General features: G+C 36.3%; 1 protein-coding gene across 4 annotated transcripts in view; it reads right to left on the bottom strand.

Annotated features, from left to right (window-relative positions):
- PKHD1 (PKHD1 ciliary IPT domain containing fibrocystin/polyductin) overlaps positions 1 to 22,013 on the bottom strand; it is a 445,850-nt gene that overhangs the window by 136,123 nt on the left and 287,714 nt on the right. For all 4 annotated transcript variants that reach the window (XM_044929073.2, XM_044929075.2, XM_044929078.2 and 1 more), the window contains 2 exons: positions 12,313 to 12,426; positions 9,836 to 9,923 (listed from right to left, as the gene is read on the bottom strand). In XM_044929073.2, coding sequence (XP_044785008.2) covers positions 9,836 to 9,923; positions 12,313 to 12,426 — 202 coding nt within the window. The remainder of the gene's footprint in view (positions 1 to 9,835; positions 9,924 to 12,312; positions 12,427 to 22,013) is intronic.

The raw sequence follows: 22,013 nt of genomic DNA, 5'->3' as shown, positions 1-22,013 counted from the left end.
GGTTAAAAAAAGAAATCCATAAAATGAATGCACTATAATAACCATATATCATTATATATAAATGTATTAAAGTACTCCTCCTCAGGACTGATACTAAATAATTTTGTTTTTAATATGATTGTATTTTTAATATTTGTAGTATGTAGAACACAAAAAATGGAATCAGACAAGCTATGGTAAAAATCCAACCTCAGAAACTATAGTTTTCTGACCTTGGAAATTTTACTTACCTTCTCCAGCCTCGGTTTTTATATCTATAAAGTGCAGATAGTAACATCTAACTTGTAGCACTGAGAGATTTAAGGTAGATAATGTATGTACGATGCTTGGTAGATGTGTGATACAGAATGAGCCTAGATGATAAGAACTCAGTAAGTGGCAGCTAGTTAATTACTATCGATAGTTTTAATTAATAAAATTGAGTTTCTTTCAGAATAGCCTATAACTTGATTCTGAATGAGGTTTTTAACACATTCTTATAAGAAAAATCCATTCATATGGCTCCTGCCAAATTCCAGCTTGCTAACCTGATAACAATTAAAGATTCTTATTGATTCCTGTTAGAAATGCCTCCCTGACAAATTCTTCTGGGCATCAGAAAAGCACTTCAAACTCAACATGACCAAATCTGAACTAATCTTTTCCAACAAATTTAGTCCTCCACTAGTGAATGGTGCTGCCACCCATTTACACAAACCAGAACCAAGAAAGCACCTCACGCCCAGTTCATCCTGAGATGGAGAGGATCCTATGGTCCTTGCCCGCTCCCTCCCACCAGATCCTCTGCCTGCCTTTTGTCTGGGAAAACTCTAGTCAAAGAATAAGATCTATCAGAGAAGTAAAAAATGTGGAAACAAAGAAAAACAATAAGGACACTAAATAATAATAATATAACCATTAATCATAGTCAAGGACCTTTCACTCTTTCTCAAGGGCTTATAGATAATATTCTAAGCCATATCCTGTGTGCTGTCTTATAGATACTAAAACACTAGGTGGAAGAAGTTAACTACATGATGACCAGACTACCCAGGACATGAGCTGCCACAATTCTGAGAACTGGCCTCAAAGAAATGGGAACAAATGGAACTTAGTTTAACTAAAAAAACCAACAGGAGATGGAACAACGGACTAGTTCCAAACTGGGAAAGGAGTAGGTCAAGGCTGTATATTGTCACCCTGCTTATTTAACTTACATGCAGAGTACATCATGTGAACTGCTGGGCTGGATGGCACAAGCTGGAATCAAGACTGCCAGGAGAAATATCAATAACCTCAGACCCATAGATGACACCACCCTTATGGCAGAAAGTGAAGAAGAACTAAAGAACCTCTTGATGAAAGTGAAAGAGGAGAGTGAAAAAGTTACCTTAAAACTCAACATTCAGAAAACTAAGATCATGGCATCTGGTCCCATCACTTCATGGCAAATAGATAGAGAAACAATGGAAACAGTGACAGACTGTATTTTCTTGAGTCCAAAATCACTGCAGATGGTGATGGAAGCCATGAAATTAAAAGACGCTTGTTCCTTGAAAGAAAAGCTATGACAAACCTAGACAGCATATTAAAAAGCAGACACGTTACTTTGCCAACAAAGTTCTATATAGTCAAAGCTATGGTTTTTCCAGTAGTCATGTATGGGTGTAAGAGTTGGACTATAAAGAAAGCTGAGCACCAAAGAATTGATGCTTTTGAACTGTGGTGATGGAGAAGACTCTTGAGAGTCCCTTGGACTGCAAGGATATCAAACCAGTCAATCTTAAAGGAAATCAACCCTGAATATTCATTGAAAGGACTGATGCTGAAGTTGAAACTCCAATACTTTAGCCATCTGATGCAAAGAGCTGACTTATTGGAAAAGACCCTGATGCTGGGAAAGATTGAAGGCAGGAGGAGAAGGGGATGACAGAGGATGAGATGTTTGGATGGCATCACTGACTCAGTGGACATGAGTTTGAGCAAGCTCTTGGAGTTGGTGATAGACAAGGAGGCCTGGCGTGCTGCAGTTCTTGGGGTCGCAAAGAGTTGTACACAACTGAGCAAATGAACTGAACTGAACTTAAAACAACCAAGATGATACTGGTCAGACCACTGATGACCAATTTGCAAATGACTGTTAGATATGACTATGCTGTTTCTGCATGCAGTCCCCTCTCCCTCCCCACACACACATGCTCTGTCTATAAAAGCTTTCACCCGCTGCTTGTAAGGGAGGAAGAGTCGACCTTTAGACAGATGTCCACCACCCTCCCCACATCCTGTTGCCGACATCTGAAGTAAAGGAGACTTTGCTTTCCATCAGCCTAGTGTGTTTATTGACTTTTGAGCAGCGAGCAGCTGGACCCCACACTCTTTTGGTAACAATCCTAGAGATTTTGTCTCCTGTCTATACATCTACATACTTGTTTCCATTGCTACTCCACCTCCTGACTACAAGTTACACTGCCTCTCACTTGCACCTCCTAAGTAGCGTGCCTAGAGCTGTTTTTGGCTCCTCCTGTTGTCTGTGTTGTACCTAGAATGATTTTTTTAGGCATAAAAATGTGAGTATTGGTGCTACCTCCCACCCATACTATCCCCTTCAAAGCCTAAAATAGTTACACAATGCTATCAGGAGGCTAAACACTGAAATTCTTGATAACATCAGTGTATATAGCCTTGCCTTGTAACTAACCCTTGAAACCCTGTCATCATGGCTTGGTCTGTTCTCTCCTCATCAGCCATCCTGGCATTCAGGTCCCTCATGTTCTCCATTCTTCTTCCCAGCACAGACTCACCTCTTGGGTCTCTTTGCCTCAATCACCTGCACTAACTCCTCCTCTATCAACTTCTTAAAAATTAGACTGGCCTCAGTCTCATGTCCAGGCTCCAGTTTTCTCCTCTCCCAGTTGATACGTTTCTAGATCAGTGACACCATCTACTTCATCAACAGGATGCCTGTCATGGTCTCACTGAGCCCTGTGTTCTGTATTAAACTGCCTTCTTCACATCTCTGCTTGGTGTCTCCAACTTAGCACATCCCTGCCATCATCCACCCTGACAAGTCTGTTCCTCTCCGAATCTCCCCATCTCAGTGCATTCTTCCACCACCCACCAAGTTGATCAATCAAAAAACCAGAAGGACTCCCCCTACCTCAATATTCAATTCATTGGCAATCAGACAGCATCATTTCTTCTCTCTATCTCCACTGCCTCCTCCCCAGTCCCATGTTTTTGACCTCAGCTGACCTCCAGATACCTCAGCTTCTGTTCTTATCTTCATGATACATCAACTTCATAGCAGCCAGTTGTTGCTGTTTAGTAGTTACGTAGTGCTAAGTAGTGCCTGACTCTTTTGCAACCCTATGGACTGTAGCCCACCAGTCTCCTCTGTCCATGGGATTATCCTGGCAAGAATACTTGAGTGGGTTGCCATTTCCTTCTCCAGGGGATCTTCCTGACTCAGGGATAGAACCCCGTGTCTCCTGCATTGCAGGCAGATTCTTTACCGCTGAGCCACCAGGAAAGTCCAAGCAATTTCAAAACCTAAATCAGATTCCATCAATTCCTCTGTAGAAAATGCTCTGTAACTTTCCCTTTGATCTCTCACATGTAAACAAGGTACCACGTGACTTGGCTTCTGTCATTTCCCGTCTGTAGAAAGATCCTCCCTGTCCACTCAGTGTAAAAGGATACACATCATATCCCCCAGCTATCTTGGATCATACCACCCAGTTTATTTCCTTACTAGCACATTTTATAATCTACAATTATGTAACTATGTCCTTTATATTTTTTGATTTGCTTGTTTATTGTCTATCTCCCTCCACTAAGATGTAGACTCCCAGATGACAGCCATTTCTTCAAATCTGCCTCTAAATGTGCAGTGGTTATAGCCACACCTGGCACATAGTAAATGCTCATCAGCTATTTATTGAATGACTAAGCGCTGTCTGCTCTGGCTAAATCACTCTTCACACACACCCTTCCCCCACTTTGTTTAGTGAATGCCCACTCATCTTTCAGTCCCCACCTTTGAAACCACTCTTCAGGGAAGCCTTCTCTAACCTCAATCATTGCCTCAAGTTCTCATGTTTTCAAAATTCTATACCACCTTCCTTCATAGCCTCTATCACAGATGTAATTTTACATTACTCTTTATTTGTTTGATTAATGTCTGAGGGCAGAGATCATGTCAGTTTTCACTGGTAATTGTATATTCAGGCCACCGTTCAATGTCTGACATATGGTAAGAATTCACAAAAATTGTATTGAAATATATAACAATGTTAGTATAACTACAAAAATAACAACTTTCTATTAAGATATTCTGTAATTAGAGAAAAACACACCAAAGTAGCAGCTATCTATCAACTTATCAACAGTTTCCTTGCTGTGCTATATGTCTTTCAGACATTTCTTTATTTACATATATCCATACATAAATATTATTTTTAGTTACAAAAGTAGGCTAATATGTAATATTTCTCCCCCATCCCCACTGCTTATATCTCTTCTCCTTTGTCACCTGGAATTCATTCGTTTTCACTTTTGCCAATTTGAAATTTTAAAACGGTATTTAATTTTCGTTTGCTTAATATTTATTTCAGTTCTAGTACAGAACATTTTTCCATATGTTTGTTAGTCAGATGCATGTCTTCTTTTGTGATTCACACAATTCATTCAACTGTTTAGCAATTAATCTTCTGGTATTCATATTGTTTTCTTTTTATTCTTAAGAATGCTTTACATACAAAAATATTAACCCTCCATATGTACTATTGTATATTGCAAATATTTTCTCATTTGTCAATTGCCATTTTATTTTGTAACTGACATGTAAAAATAATGATCTTTTTAATGTTGTCAAATCTATTATTTCTTGCTGTTATGTTTGTTGTAATTCTTGTTATGATCCCACAAGTGTTTCCTAGTTCAAAATCATATAATATTTATTTAAATGTTCTTCAGATAATTTTATGGTTTTGCTTTATAACATTTAGTCATTTTAAATTCCTCTATAATTTACAGTACACTTGCTCCTTGGAAGGAAAGCTATGACTAACCTAGACAGCATATTAAAAAGCAGAGACATTACTTTGCCAATAAAGTTCTGTATAGTCAAATCTATGGTTTTTCCAGTAGTCATGTATGGATGTGAGAGTTGGACTACAAAGAAAGCTGAGCACCAAAGAACTGATGTTTTTGAGCTGTGTCCCTTGGATTGCAAGGAGATCAAACAGTCAATCCTAAAGGAAATCTGTCCAGAATGATGCTGAAGCTGAAGCTTCAATACTTTGGCCATCTGATGCGAAGAACTGACTCATTGGAAAAGACCCTGATGGTGGGAAACATTGAAGGCAGGAGGAGAAGGGGATGAGAGAGGATGAGATGGTTGAATGGCATCACTGCCTCGATGGACATGAGTCTGAGCAAGCTCTGGGACTTGATGATGGACAAGGAAGCCTGGCATGCTGCAGTCCATGGGGTCACAAAGAGCTGGACATGACTGAACAACTGAACTGAACTGATAATTTACAGTAAAGGATAAAGTGAGAATCTAATTTTATATTTTTCCAAAGCATTGACCAATTATTCCAGCACAAATTTTCAACTAAATGGGAAGCCCTTAAAATTGAAATGCTAATTTATTCCAATTCTAAATAATGATACATACCTGGGTCTATTGCTATGTAGTCTCTCCTGTTCTGGTGCCAATAACAATAATTATTCACATTAAAGGTGTGTGTGTGTATACATATATATATATATGTGAAAGATCCCTTCACCAAGGGATCTTCCCAACCCAGGGATCAAACCAAGGTCTCCCACATTGCAGGCAGATTCTTTACCAGCTGAGCCACCAGGGAAGCTCAAGAATACTAGAGTGGGTAGCCTAGTCCTTCTCCAGCAGGTCTTCCTGGAATCAAAGCAGGGTCTCCTGCATTGCAGGAGGATTTTTTACCAAATGAGCTACCAGGAAAGCAATATACATATATATATGTGTGTATGTATTTAAATAATTGATAATGTTTGGCTATCTTCAAGTATTTATTGTACCAAAAGACATAGATTTAATTAGTCAGATTCAAAATGCATTTATTTGGTGTGTGATTAAATCTGCATTAAATTGACATGTTTAAAACATTGAGTTTTTCCATTTATGTTATGCATCATCATTTATTCTAATCTCCTTTATGCCTTTGACTAGTGTTTTATAGATCTGCTTTTATGGCTCCTGTAATTTCACTTCTTTATTTATAGATATTTTCAATTGAAATTTTAAATAACACTATACACTGTAATTTAAAATTTTATTGCTCACATATTAAAAGGCTATTGATTTGTGCTTTTACTAAATGCTCCTGTTGTTTTTTCAGATGATTCTCTACTTTTCTAGAACAAAAGTGTACATAATCTGCAAAAAAAAAAAAAAATGATAATTTGAATTCCTCTTGGTAGTTACAGCTGATTTTTTTAGTTACAGTATTTATTTGATTCAATATACTGGCTGAAAATTTGATAACTATTTTTAATGATAGCTGTAATATACAGTGATTTTTAATGTCAGTTTTTCAATAGAAAAGAAAGTTGCTTGTATAAGAGAGATTTTTAATTATTTATTTTGTATTATTACTTAAAGCAGTGATTCTCAACTAATGACTAAACCACCCCATTAAGAAACATATCGGTATAGCCTTAATTTATCATTTATTTCAAGAATGCCAGCTGAATTTTACTAAATGCATTTCTGTTTTGTACCAAACTGAACAAATTCTTAGTCTTTATATTGTTTTATTTAGGTAAGTTATATTAATTAATTCGTTTCAAACCATCCTGCTTCGCTTGAATTAATCACTCATTTTCCAATAAATTACTGGATTTCATTTGTTGCTGTTTTATTTAGGATACAACTTGGATGTTGCCTCAGTTTTCTCTTTTTGAGTTATCTTTAGCAGCTGTTTTAAAAATTATTTTATACATGCTTGCTAAAACAAATTGGCAATCTTCACATATCTTTCTATGCTATGGAATAGATTATATAACACAATAAGTGTTTGATGACTGAATGAATGAGTAGAAGAACATGCCATAAATTTATCTGAGCAAAATGTATTCTTGGAAATAAATATTTGATAACATTATGATTTTTGCTGTTATTGGTTCTCTCAATTTTTAGTCTTCTTTAGACAATTATGATCATTTATGTTTCTATATATAACTTATTTTTTCTTAATTTCAGAATGATACTCTATAGATATACATATTTTTAGATTACAATTTTAATCTCTTTGATATCTATTATATTTAAATCTCCATTTCTGAATTATATTTTGTTTTGTGTGCTTAGTTATTAAAGATTTTACCAGTACTTCTAAAAAAAAAATCAAGTCTACTAATTTCCAACTTTGTAAATTACCAATTTCTGTCTTTATCAGGTATGTATTGATTTCATTAGGCTTGTGGTTATTTTGTTTCTGGTTTCTAATACTAACGACCTGGTTCATTTATTTTTATATTTTCTTATTCAACAATAAAAGCATTTAATGTGATGACATGTATGGCCATGTCTTATTCAATTATTCTCATTACTGTTATTTTCCAAGTATTCTATTTATAGAATATATATTTATATCTATAAATATATATTTATAGAATAAATATAGAATATTTATAAAAGTTTGATCTCTTTGATACAAAAGTTATTTAGGAGAAGATATATCATTTTTTTCTTCCATCTTGCAAAAGATTAAGGTAGTTGGCTAATATTTTGTGTTAATCTCTGTTTATTTTACTGTGATTATGTTGTATATAATTTATTAAAATTTATTAAACTTTTTAATTATAATTATATTGGGGTAAACAAATATATATTTTATATATACCAATTAAATTTTTACTATTTAGTCATATTTCTTCATTTCTTCTTTATAATTTTAATCTAATTTAAAGGTTTAAACTGAAAGAGGTAAGCAAACTTCATTACTTTCATTATTATTTTTGTTTCTGTTAATTTCCTTTCTTTTTTTACAGATTTACTTTATATATTTCATATATAACATAAGATATTATGCTATCTGATATAAAACTTTCCTTACTATATCTATACTCATATCTATACTTTCATTACTATTTCTGTTTCTGGTAATTTCCTTTCTTTTTTTGGAGATTTACTTTATATATTTCATATATAACATATTATGCTATCTGATATAAAACTTACCTTACTATATCTATACTCATATCTGTACTTTCATTACTATTTCTGTTTCTGGTAATTTCCTATCATGTTTTTTAGAGATTTACTTTATTTCTATATTATGTTATCTAGTGTAAAACTTTCCTTACTATGCCTATTCTTATTAACCTTTTTACAATTTCTGGATTTTATTTGCATTCTTAAATTTTAGATTCAGTTTAATCTCTTTATTAGAACACAGTTTTTAATTTTTTTCAGTTCTTGCAAAGTGGAAGGTGTATTTTGCTTTCATATGTGAACAGCATTTTAGAAGGGTCTATGTTTATAAGCCAAACCTTTGCCTATAATCATTTTCCCTACACATGTGTAGATTCTTGCACTACTATCTTCTGACATTTAATGGTGTAGAGAATTCTAATGTTATCAAGCTTTATGTCTCCTTTTGTTTTTCTCTTACTTTTTTCACTGTTTTTTCTTGTGCTGTGAGGATTTGGAGCAGTCATGATTCTCAACGTCGTTCAAATGAAATGGAACTAATTCCAAGTCTTTTATGTGTATTTTAGTTAAGTTTTAATTATTCTTTGTGGTGTCATTATTCTGGACTCTTATTAAAAAGAGCCGTCACCAAAATGTGCTTTTATTTTCTGTTCTCTATTTCTAATACCTTCTCTTTTATTATTTTTATCTCTTGATTTTATCTCTTCATTCATGTAGATTCCATCAGTTTCTTTTTTATGTTGCCTACTCATTTCATGGAAAAGGGCTTGGCAACCCACTCCAGTATTCTGGCTTGGAGAATCCCATGGACAGAGGAGCCTGGCCGGCTACAAGTCCATAGAGTCGCAAAGAGTCGGATACGACTGAAGCGACTTAGCATGCACAAACGCACTCACTTTGAGGCAGCGGTGATTTCATTCTTTATTGCCATCAAGGTATTATTAAATTCCATCATTGAATTTAAATTCCATAACATTCTTTATATACTTCATCTCACTCATTTTGTCTCATCATTTCAATTCAGATATTGTAGTCCCACCTCATATTTATCTATTTTCTCATAGAATTCATATTTTTTAAAGATTTACTGACTGCAGTAAATATGTATTATCTAAAATTTACTCCTTACTTCGACAACGAACTTATGGTTGCCAGGGGCAAGGATGGGGGGAAGGGATAGCTAGGGAGCTTGGGATGAACGTGTACCCACTGCTATATTTAAAGTAGATCAACAAGGACCTACTGTACAGCACATAGAACTCTGCAAATGTTATGTGGCAGCCTGGACAGGAGCGGAGTTTGGGGGAGAATGGATATATGTATATATATGGCTAAGAACCTCACCCAAAACTATTGCAACATTGTTAATCAACTGTACCTCAATACAAAACAGAAAGTTAAAAAATAAACAATAAAAATAAATAAATAAAATTTACTCCTTAAATAAATTGTATCCTCCCCCACCTTTTGCTTGGTTTGTTCTTCTATTATGTTACAGAGAATATTTTAAATCCCTGTAGCCTTTAATATTTCCCACTTATCTAACCTTGAATTATGATTCTTAATCTAAAATTTAATTTCCTATTGTAACAAAACCTCCAGCCGAAGCAAGTTAAACCAAAAAATATATCCCCCTAAATTACTCTCATTCCTTACCTCTCATTGCCTGAAGCTATGTCAGCCCCAAGACGTGTCCAGGATTTCTTAGGATAAGCACTATGAAGCTGAACTTTCCCAAACACTCCTGAAAATAAAAGGAGCAACAGTTTGATAGGAAACTCCTTCCAAGAAAATTAAGACCACACAAGTAAAATTCATTGGAGGGCTTATTGTGCAAGATACGTGATACAGAAACTATATGTTAAGACGTCCACCTTATTATAAAAAGAACATTTAAGTGCTTTATTTTCAGCAAGTCACCTATATCTCACATGGCTATGAAACATTTTTCTCTTTAAAGCTATAGAGAAATGAATGCTACACCACATCTAGAAATCCAAGAGCTGGAAAACAGACCACTCTAACAGCTAACTAGTTATATTTCCACCATTAAGTATCTCCAAACTATTTGCAACTCTGTTGGAAGCTAACTGGTTTTGATATTTTGTGTTATACAGTAGATTTTCCAAAGAAAAGGGTAATTTTGTTTCCTGAAGAAAAAGATTTGGTGCTATGAGCTTTATTTTCAGTGGTTGGACTTCAGATTTTTTTTTTTTTTTTTTTTTTGCATTACAGATATCAAAGAATAGATCTCTAACTCCTTTGTTTCAAAATATAATTTATTTCAGACTCATAAATTAAAGTCTTACCAGGGACATGCTTGATGAAGTCCAGTTTTATTCCTTCAGGTCTTTCCTCTTACACATTTTATTGCCATTTAAAATCACATGAGGCAAAATTCTCCATATTTTAGTCATCTAAATATGTTTTGAGCATGAAATCAAGCAGCACCAAAATTATGACTGTGCACCCTTAACATGTATATGTATTTGTTATTAGGTAAATAACCATAAATACAAATGAATATATTTATACATGTTTGAATAGAAGGTTCTAGTATTTTCTTCCTGCACCCAAATGGATTGATTGCCTTCATACCCCTGGATTAGTGTACCCCTTGTACTGAAATCCAAAGATTTCACAATTTTTAGCAGCAAATGCATAAATAAAGGAAGTAAACACCAGTCAGGCATAAATAGTATGCTTTGGGCTTTCATCCAATGTGAACTAAAAAAGCTCAATTAATTAGAACTTAATCAACTATTTGTGTCAGCACCCCCAATTTTACCATACTCTAATTCAGCAAAAAGTCAGAAGATAATAAAACTAAAATAAGGATTAGTGGAAATGAAAACAATATTCCCACTTTCAGGACATGTCGTGGAATCAGGCTTTCATAACAATAATATAATATCATCATTATCAAAAAATTAATCTTTTCCACTATTAGCTAAGAAATCTAGATAGGAGAGGGACATGGAGTAATTTAGAAGAATTTCTAACAACAAAGATTTTAACATAAACCATTTTATTTCCTTTAATTTACCAGAAAGATTTCCTGATCATTCCCAGTCACCAAAGGTTTACTGCAAAATGACACAATTTCTTAGTTGTTTCAAGGAGATTATAATACTTGAAGAGATTATTTTAAATTTTACTCATGCAGTGACAAACATTTCATTCCTTTTTCAATTTAGCATCAGAGAAATTTTCAAAAAACACTTTTTTGGCAATACAGCTGACATTGGGAATCAAGCCGCACACCCTCATATACTCCTAACACAAGTCTAGTTCACGTCTTTGGTGGCACTCCATGGAATATACTGGTTACCAGACAAAAAGTCTGTGTTCCTGTTATGATACATCTAGTTTGTCAACTTGGAAAAAAGTAAAATATTCCTTAACCTCATGTTCATAAAAAGATAAATAGCACATATGAAAAATCATTTGGAAGCAATAAAGCACTCTCAAAGTATTATATGGCAAGGGCTATACTTTATGAAACTGGGTTATCAAACTTCATACTATCCTAACATGATTGTTTCCATTTTACTGAGTGACTGAGATCTTATAAAACTGGAATTGCCATACAGAGAAAATAAGAAAATACCAGAAATCTATAAAAAGTCTCCTATACTTTTCCCTTAAACCTACTTTATTGTGTGGCCCTTACATCATACTTATACAAGCTCAATCCCAGTTTCTTTGTTCTTCTGTAGATGAATTTTAAAATAGGACTTGGTACTGTGGCAGTTTCAAATGAAGAAACTGTCAACAGTAAATGTTTCTTAGTAATCTTTAGATCTAGCGGTTAAAAATATTATGAATAACTACACAGTGTTTAAAGTTGATAATACAGACTGTCCAGCCTTTGGTGTCTGACCAGTCTGGATAAAAATCTAAGGTTCTAACAGCATAACACTCCGTGGGTTTCAGCATATTGTTTATCATTTCTGAGTCTTAGTTTTGACATCTCTAGAATGGATACTCCTTACCAGAGAGTCATTAAATGAAATCATAAATATAAATTCTCTGGAAGAGTGCCTGGAATTTGGCAGGTGTTCTATGAATGATACTTCCCTATCAGAAATACATATATTTCATTTTTAATAAGAATGGCATTATACTCTTACCAATTGTTCCTGGATCAATATGAATTCCACTGAAACGGTCACAAAAGACTCCCTCTGAAGCTCTAAGGTAAATTAAAAGCTTTTTTTCTTTTTCTAAGGGATTTTCTGAAGTACCTGTTTAAAAAGAAAAATATATAATGTAAATTTATTTGAAGTTAAGGAGATAGAAGGAAGTTGTGATATAATTTTGAGGGCACAAAATAGATGCTATAAAATAGAGCAGGTGGAAAACAGCCAATGTTGCACAGATGAAATAAGAAAAGGTGGAAAAATAAGATGCAGCAAACTTGTCTGAGGGAGACTGGATTACTGCTCAGCAAATATTCACTCTTTTTAAGGCAGAGTGTACTTTCCTGACCTATTAATAGTGAGCCTGGTCACATGATTTGTTTCGGCCAATGAAATTTGGGTAGAAGTGACGGTAATGCCAGTTCTGAGTTGATGCTTTAAAATGCTGGACACGTTTCATCTGATCTTTTATAATAACATTTCCTGCCATGCAAGGAGAATTCCTTAAATAGCCCCCAGGGTCTGGATGAAGAAACATATGCAGCAGACCCAAACAAAACCCCTTAGCTGGAACCAAGTCAAACTGTCTGGCATCAATCGGGGATTCTTTTTTATCCAGCATTATTCCAGCAAAACCTGACTGATACACTGTCTATGGCTGGATCCCCACATTGCTCTGCATGCATTTTAACAATTAATCTTCACAACACACCTGAGAAGTAAGATTCTCATCTTAGTGTTAAATACTCATACAGAATGAGGAACAGGGGCTAAGGAATTCGTCCAAATTTATCCAACTAGTAAGTAATGGTATGAATTTGAACAATGGTCTGTGCTGTGTTTTATGAAACAAATAATAGGTTATTATCTAAGCCTAGGGGACGACAGAGGATGAGATGGCTGGATGGCATCACCGACTCGATGGACGTGAGTTTGAGTGAACTCCGGGAGTTGGTGATGGGCAGGGAGGCCTGGCGTGCTGCGATTCATGGGGTCGCAAAGAGTCGGACACGACGACTGAGTGACTGAACTGAACTGGACTGAAACTCTTACAGCATAAGGACACAATCGTCAGGCTGTGACGTTCAATGAGCAGTTGGGAATTACTTCTGACCTTAACCTGTTGATGTAAACTGCAGAGTTTGGTCACTTTCACAGAAAGAGAATTGTTTGGGGAAATTACTGAAACTGTGTTTCTGAGTATGAATCTACTCAGGAATATATCTTAGAGATTATAAAATATTACAAAGTCCAGGTGGCGCTAGTGGTAAAGAGCCTGCCTACCAATGCCAATGCACAAGTAAGAGATGCGGGTCCGATCCCTGGGTCTGGAAGATCCTCTGAAGAAGGAAATGGTATTCTTGCCTGGAAAATCCCATGGACAGAGGAGCCTGGAAGGCTACAGTCCATAAGGTTGCAAAGAGTCAGACATGACTAAAGCAACTTAGTACACTTATTAGATTTTTAAAGAAGCAACTAATGAGAAGATTATCTCCAAACTGGATAAGAGAAGCAGACAAAACACATCTGCTATCAAACATGTCTTTTCACTTCGAAATGCCTGAAAACATAACCCAGAATGAGGCTGCCAAATATGATACGAAGTAAATGGAAACTTAAAATTTCCTGGTTGTTCTTTTGGCTAAGTGGTCTTTCAGGGGCATAAAATCATGTTCCCCAGTTGGCACCCCATGTGTACCTAGGTAGCCAAAAGCTCAGTGTGAGTTGCCAGCTTGCTGCATACCTGGCTCTATAGTCCAGGCTTCATAGCCATCGGTCTACAAACGACTGTTCAAAGTAAGACTCAGAGAGATAAGTAAATTTTCCTGGAGTCAAACAGTAGGCCAATGGGCATGCAAGAATTAGACCCCACAGCCTGTTTTATCAATAAGATGGTACTTGGTGGCTCCACCTAGGTACTCAGCTGAGTGACTAATATATCATCTTAGCCAAAACAAAGACATGCTAGAGCAGAAAGAAGGGATGCTGGGGAGGAGGAGAATGTTCAGAAAATGTGTGCGGTGTAGCTCTTATCTGGCGGTTTGAAGTCTGTCCAGTAAGCTGTTTTCCAACTGTGATTTCATTTATTTCACGGAGGGTAGTTTAGATTCTTGGGGGGGAAATGGCCTAGCACTAAACAGATACCAGAGAGAAAAAAAAAAAAAAAGTAGGACAGCTTTTGCCCTAGAGAAATGTATGCAGAGTACAACGAAAAGAGTTCAACGTTCCTCTAAAATCAGAGATTAAATCAATTATGCAACCCAAAACAGCAGCACATGCGGAGCTTTAACAGAAAGTCTGGGCAAAATTAGTCAGCCTGCCGTGATCTTTGGGTATCTGAAATGTCCAGAGTTTGGATTCTTCACTGTGATGTGGGGGAAGGGAAACATGGAGAACAGGGACCAAGCAGAAAGAAGGCAAGAATGACCTAAGAGAAGGAAAGACATGCTATGTTAACATGAAAACAGTGTCTCTCGAATGTGTAGAAGCTGTTCAATGAAAAGCCTTAAAGTTCAAACTCCTCACTGTATGCTCAAATCCAGCAGAAGAAAGGTGAAGCGCCCTCACCAGCCTGGGCTTTGTCCCTAATTGAGAGGAACCATAGCTAAGAGAAGGATCTAGGAATCATACAATTCTCCTATTTTCCTCTCTAAAGCTGCTTAGAGATGCTTTAAACTGTAACAAAAGGCATTTTCAGCCCTGATGGATGCAGATACTCACAAAGGAGGGGAAATTGTTGTTGCCATGCTGCAGAGACAAGCCAGGTGTTTTTGCATACATGATTTCACTGAATTCTCACAACCCAGTGATGGATATCGCTAAGGTTCTCATGAGGAGATGGCAACAAAGAGAGGCTAAGGAGCATTTAAGAAATGACACAGCTAAAAAGTGGGGAAGCTGGGCTTAGGCTGAAAAGTCCCATTGGTGAACACGTGGCCACAGAGGAACAGAAAAGAAGTAAGGAGAAGTTGGCACAATTTAGGATGATGGTGGGCAATGGAGGAGAAACAGAATACGTTCCAGATGCTAAAATCACCTGGGGAGATGGAAGGAAAGTAAGTTCTGGTATATAAAAGATAACTGTTATTATAATGATTTGAGGAATATGGTACAAATGGATTCCATGAACTTCAAAGGTAAGAAAAAGGGAAAAGGGCCTTATATGATTTTATTAACTCTTTGGTAGAATCAAATACAAACCTAGTTTACACTTAAAGTCCACCCTTTGAGCATGACTTTCCATACCTGGTGACCAAGCCAACATACACTGAACTACTTACTTACTGCTCCCACTACCCTCCTGTGTGTCCGTGAGATTCCCCAGGCTTTTATATGCCTACCTCATCCTGTCCTGTTCCTAATCACCCCTCAAAACTTGGCTCCACTGTAGTTTATTTCTAAAAGCCTCCTATGACCTTGAACTAGATGTCCCCTTGTGTGCATAAAAAGGTCCGGGCCCCTTGCTGCAGTAAGTCTCCTTTGAGGAACTTGCCCTAAAGAAATAGTATGGAACACAGGCAAAGGTCAACACCCAAAGTTCTCCTCTGCAGTGTTATCTATTTATAACTGCAAACATTGGAAAATGCTTTGAAATAGCAAATGATTGGAAACAAATTTATGCCTTTAGAACTACTCTCTTCCCTTGCCTGTCAGTTTCCTTGCCAGGCTAAAGAGCTGAGCCACCTTAACCAAGTCCCCAAACAAGACCAAACCAAGCTCAGAGGCAACCTTCTCTAGGATCCTTCCTGTTAACTACATCTGTGTTAAGGGGCCTTCTGTGGGCTACCACACATACTGTGTTTTCCCTCAATGCTTCAAAACTGTATTCTAAGTGCCTTCTATTAGGCTTCCTCGTCTTTACAGTACACTCCCGGAGAGAAAGGGCTGTGTCTTTCTAGCAGAGTTCACTTAGAGTTTGTCCCCCATACAGTGAACTAGGTAATTTTAACCAGTCCTCTTGCAGAAAACAATCAGATACTCCACAGTAAAAAAGACTCATTTCACCCATAAGAATACTAAGTATGTATGTGCCTAGCATCATAGCTTCAGAGTAAATAAAGCAAAAATTAAAAGAAGTATAAGGAAAAGTAGATATACCTAAAATAACAGTGTCAAATTAAACACAACTGCTCATAAAATAAACAAGAAAATAATAAGGATGTAACAGTTTTGACTAATACAATTAACAAATAATAGGTGTAGATGGGAAATAGACTCATAAAGAAAATATATTCTTTTCAAGCTTGCATAAAACATTCACAAATATGGATCATATGATGACCCTAAAGCAAATTTAGCAAATTTAAAAGGATTAAAACCATACAGCATATGCTTGCTTACCATATTTCAGTGAAAATATACAGTTCATCTAGGGAAAGATCTATAAAATGAATTATATTAAAATAAAGGTTTTCCAGTTATCTAGAAACACCATTAGAAGACTGAAAAAGCAAGCCACAGAATAGGCAAAGGTATTTGTAACACATATAACTAACAAAAGGTACTTTCCAAAATATATAAGTGACTTCAACAAATCAATATAAAAAAGATAATTCATCATTTAAAGGGGGGCAAGAGAGTAGCTACTTCAAAAAAAAGGATACCAAATAGACAAGAAAAATTTCAAAAGTGCTCAAATCACATTAGAGATACGCAAATTAACACAATCGTGAGATCCCATTACATTCCCACGAGCATGGATTCCTGTTTATGTGCTCTTTATTTTATGAACTTGTCTGTACATGTGTTATATTTTGTGCACATGTCATATTCTAAACATAGTAAGTGATTATATTTCAAGGATACTCGTCAATAAGTACTTATTCATCAAAAGAATGAAAATTGGTCAAAATTATGTTTGTTTTTCTGCTTCTCTAAACCATTAAATTTTTTAAAGCTTTAATGAAGTATAACTGACGTACAAAAAAATGCATATTTTTAAGGTTTATTTACCAAAATGGTTACTGTTAAGTCTGTCTAGTACAGACAAACCCAAGATAGATCTTGCTTTAAAACCTACACATTTAAGAAAAATGTGATGTTTGTCAGAGAACTAATATCCATCTGAAAATAGACAGATAATTCTATTCTTGATCTGATATTGAAGTATGTGTTATTTAAGTGTTGGCTACCAATCTTATTAGGACCTCACAGAAATGGAGTTTAGTGCTTGCTGAACCTATAAAGAACAGAGCTTTTATGCTTTTGCCCTTGTAGTTAAATAAGTACAATATTTATAAGCCACATTATTTTGATTTCACCTTTTTATTAACCAGTAGTTTGATTAACAAACGATCAGTGTAGACAGAAACTGATTTGTTGGCTGGTGATCTATATTAGCTAAGTTACAAACTATTTAACAGATATCTATATACCCTTAAATTTACATATGAAATGTGTAGTTAATTTGTTATATTTTTAATCATAAACTTGAAAGAATATATTTTTGTTTGGCTTGGGTTTTTTATTTAATATATTATTTTTAAACAAACATCATCAGAGGATTCTCTCTGGCAACTCAAGAAGTCTGACTATTGGGTATTGTGGCTTTAAGCTGGAGGATATGTTTTAATCTACACTTTTCTCTGGTTTGTCTCCTTCTTATTACTTAATCATCCAATGAGCCTTACAGAACTGTCAGTTTGGAAGGCAATAAACTGTGTATGGATTTTTCTTCTTCTTTAGGATTGAGACAGTCCCAATCATGGAAGCAATGAAACTTCCATACACGTAGTACTTCATTTCCTGACAATCAAAGTCATGTGCTAATGATGACCTTAGGCTCCTGGCTACAAATGTGAGACAGGGCTGACAAATACCCATCATGGGCTCTGAAAAACAATATGTGACAACTTTTAGGCTAAAAACCCAGTTCCTACCATAATTACTGAGTGACTAGGCAATGCATCATGTGACCTGGCTCTGACAGGCCAGGAACAATGTTCTGCAGAGTCCTCAGGGACACTGAAATGTGGGGCATGTGTTGTTTACGTAGGGATCAAGGAGATTTTTGTTAAGTTTTAAAGACACACATATATTATTACTGATTATCCCTCTCTAAAATTCTCCTACAAACTATCACGAGAGAATTTTCCATTTGCAATTTTAAAAGTATGCATAAGATTAAAACACCTTCCATCGAGTTGCACATTTGGATCAATAACATCTTAACATCACTGATATCTAAGATAACGAAGCACACAAATTAAAGCATGGAAATGATGTCTCATCTGAAAAAGGACAGTGATGAAAAGGATGCGTACAGACAGCTATTCCTGGGCAAAGAAATACAAACATTTAAAACACTCAACAAACCAATGTTTATTGAACAGGCTTTGAGTCAGGCATTTTTATAAGTCTTCCTCTCCTAGACAGAGTAAGATTGAAAATACTTTAGATTTGTACAAGATCACCAATTTTTTCAATGTGTTTTTACCCCCGTTTATTTCTCCCATATGGGGGTGGGGAAACATAGTCGTTTATACGTTAACACTACAAGTCCGTCCTCGCAGATGTTGAAATTTAAGTGTCAGGAGACTGGATGTATTGCAAGAAAAAGGTATTAAGCTGAAAGACAGACTTAGATGTGTTCATTCATTTATATATACACTAGTCAGTCATATGGCACATTATCAGAAGTGTACTATGTCCTAGGTACAAGGGTTACAAAAATATTGTAAAGTCTATCATCTAATACAGAGAAGACATTCATGAGAACATACCATTTCATAACATAAAAATGAGTGCAGTAATGATGATATGAATGATAGAATGAGCCAGAAGAAGAGATACACTAAAACCTACTGAATGGAGACAGAACATGTTCATAGTAAAGGTAATCCTTGGGCAAAGGCTTGAAGGACAAAGATTTGAAGTGACTAAAATAACTTCTAATTCTGCTCCTGCTCTTTACCAGCTATGAGACCTTGGAACCAATCAATAATCTCTGTGGGTCTCAGTTCCATCATCTACATGCTGATACAGATTATTCACACAATCTCTGAGGTCTAAGATATCATAGTTATAAGTCCACTATTGGGGAATTTTCCAGAAGTTGTGTAACAAGTTGCTAAACTAGATTTATGATCCAGATCTCTAGAATTCCCATATTCATGAAGGTCTCAAACTAATTTCTGTCTTGTTAAAGTCATACGCATGAGATTATAAAAAAGTAGCTATTTGGGGGAGGGGATGAGATGTATGGAGAGAGTAACATGGAAATTTACAATACCATATGTAAAACAAACAGCCAATGGGAATTTGCTGTATTAAAAAGAAAAGAGCCTGGTTTAAAAATAAATACAGGAAAGCATTCACAGCAAAAAAATCTATTCATAAAAATCAGTTCAGTTGAGTCACTCAGTCGTGTCTGACTCTTTGTGACCCCATGAATAGCAGCACGCCAGGCCTCCCTGTCCATCACCAACTCCCAGAGTTCACTCAGACTCACGTCCATCGAGTCAGTGATGCCATCCAGCCATCTCATCCTCTGTCGTCCCCTTCTCCTTCTGCCCTCAATCCCTCCCAGCATCAGAGTCTTTTCCAATGAGTCAACTCTTCACATGAGGTGGCCAAAGTACTGGAGTTTCAGCTTCAGCATCAGTCCTTCCAATGAACACCGAGGACTGATCTCCTTTAGGATGGACTGGTTGGATCTCCTTGCTGTCCAAGGGACTCTCAAGAGTCTTCTCCAACACCACAGTTCAAAAGCGTCAATTCTTCAGTGCTCAGCTTTCTTCACAGTCCAACTCTCACATCCATACATGACCACTGGAAAAACCATAGCCTTGACTAGACGGACCTTTGTTGGCAAAGTAATATCTCTGCTTTTGAATATGCTACCTAGGTTGGTCATAACTTTCCTTCCAAGGAGTAAGCATCTTTTAATTTCATGGCTGCAGTCACCATCTGCAGTGATTTTGGAACCCAGAAAAATAAAGTCTGACACTGTTTCCACTGTTTCCCCATCTATTTCCCACGAAGTGATGGGACCAGATGCCATGATCTTCGTTTTCTGAATGTTGAGCTTTAAGCCAACTTTTTCACTCTCCACTTTCACTTTCATCAGGAGGCTTTTGAGTTCCTCTTCACTTTCTGCCATAAGGGTGGTGTCATCTGCATATCTAAGGTTATTGATATTTCTCCCGGCAATCTTGATTCCAGCTTGTGCTTCTTCCAGCCCAGCATTTCTCATAATGTACTCTGCATATAAGGTAAATAAGCAGGGTGACAATATATAGCCTTGACGTACTCCTTTTCCTATTTGCAACCAGTCTGTTGTTCCATGTCCAGTTCTAACTGTTACTTCCTGACCTGCATACAGGTTTCTCAAGAGGCAGGTCAGGTGGTCTGGTATTCCCATCTCTTCAGAATTTTCCACAGTTTATTGTAATCCACACAGTCAAAGCTTTGGCATAGTCAATAAAGCAGAAATAGATGTTTTTCTGGAACTCTCTTGCTTTTTCGATGATCCAGCAGATGTTGGCAATTTGATCTCTGGTTCCTCTGCCTTTTCTAAAACCAGCTTGAACATCTGGAAGTTCACGGTTCACGTATTGCTGAAGCCTGGCTTGGAGAATTTTGAGCATTACTTTACTTTACTATAAATATATAAGCACTGTAAGAACTGATTTACACATTCACTCATTGGCCTCATTCTCGACTGTATGTCTGTTAGTGTTAGAAAAAATAAATAAATGAATAATACAGTGGAAAAAAAAATTTTCTGCAGATTTTGGACTCACTTGTGTTCCTTATTGCTTTAGAAAACAACACAGCATAGCTCAAAATCCAGCCCAGCCCATGAAACTCATGCCTTCTGTTCACTGGTCTCCAGCTACAGTGACTGCTTTTCTGCCTCACAACCATGTAAAGCGCATGCCTAGCTCTGCCTCAGGACTCCTGCACCAGGTCTTCCTTCTGTCTGAAACTTTTTTGTTCAAATCTTTGCAAGTCTAGCTCTTTGTTGTCTCTATGGTCTCAAGTCACACTGACTCTTCAGAAAGTTGTGCACTGACTACCTAATCTATAGTGCCAGCACCTCTCTTCAGTTCACTTCTCTATTTAGTTTCCTTCAGAGTGTGCATTGCCATCTAAAATTATGTCCCCTTTTATTTTGCTATGTTATTGTCTATTTCCCCCAACAAAAGAGTACAAGGAGGAATCGTATCTGTCTGGCTCACTGCTGAATACTCAAGTCAGCGGAAGAATGCTTGTCACTGAGTTGGCATTCAGTGAAAGAGAAAGTGAGGGAAGGCAGGAGGAAGGGGATGGAGACAAGGGTAAATCTACTTTCTGCTTAAACCTACGGATTCATTCCATTTTATTTTCCAATAGAAAGCTTGCTACTCATGAAAGCATGTAAAAGTTTGATGACATCACTCAATAGAAACAACTCTTCATTTTCAAACATGAAATTGAATCTGTTCAATTGTACTTAAGACTATATTTTAAGCCAAACATGAAGTTGTTAAAGAGTAGATAAATGGCATTAAACTTATTAGAAGTTACTGTCCTTCAGGAAATTTTTTTCTTTGTTCAACATGCAAAGTAACATTTTGTGTCAAAAGTATATTTAACAGCCATTGTAATAAAAGTAAAGGGCTTCCCTGGTGGCAGATAAAGAATCCGCCTGCCAATGCAGGAGATGCAGGTTCAGTCCCTGGGTTATGCAGATCCCCTGGAGAAGGCAA

This window comes from Bubalus bubalis, chromosome 2, assembly GCF_019923935.1.
Source record: "Bubalus bubalis isolate 160015118507 breed Murrah chromosome 2, NDDB_SH_1, whole genome shotgun sequence".
Classification (NCBI taxonomy): Eukaryota; Metazoa; Chordata; class Mammalia; order Artiodactyla; family Bovidae; genus Bubalus; species Bubalus bubalis.
This window is presented reverse-complemented; position numbering and strand designations above follow the sequence as displayed.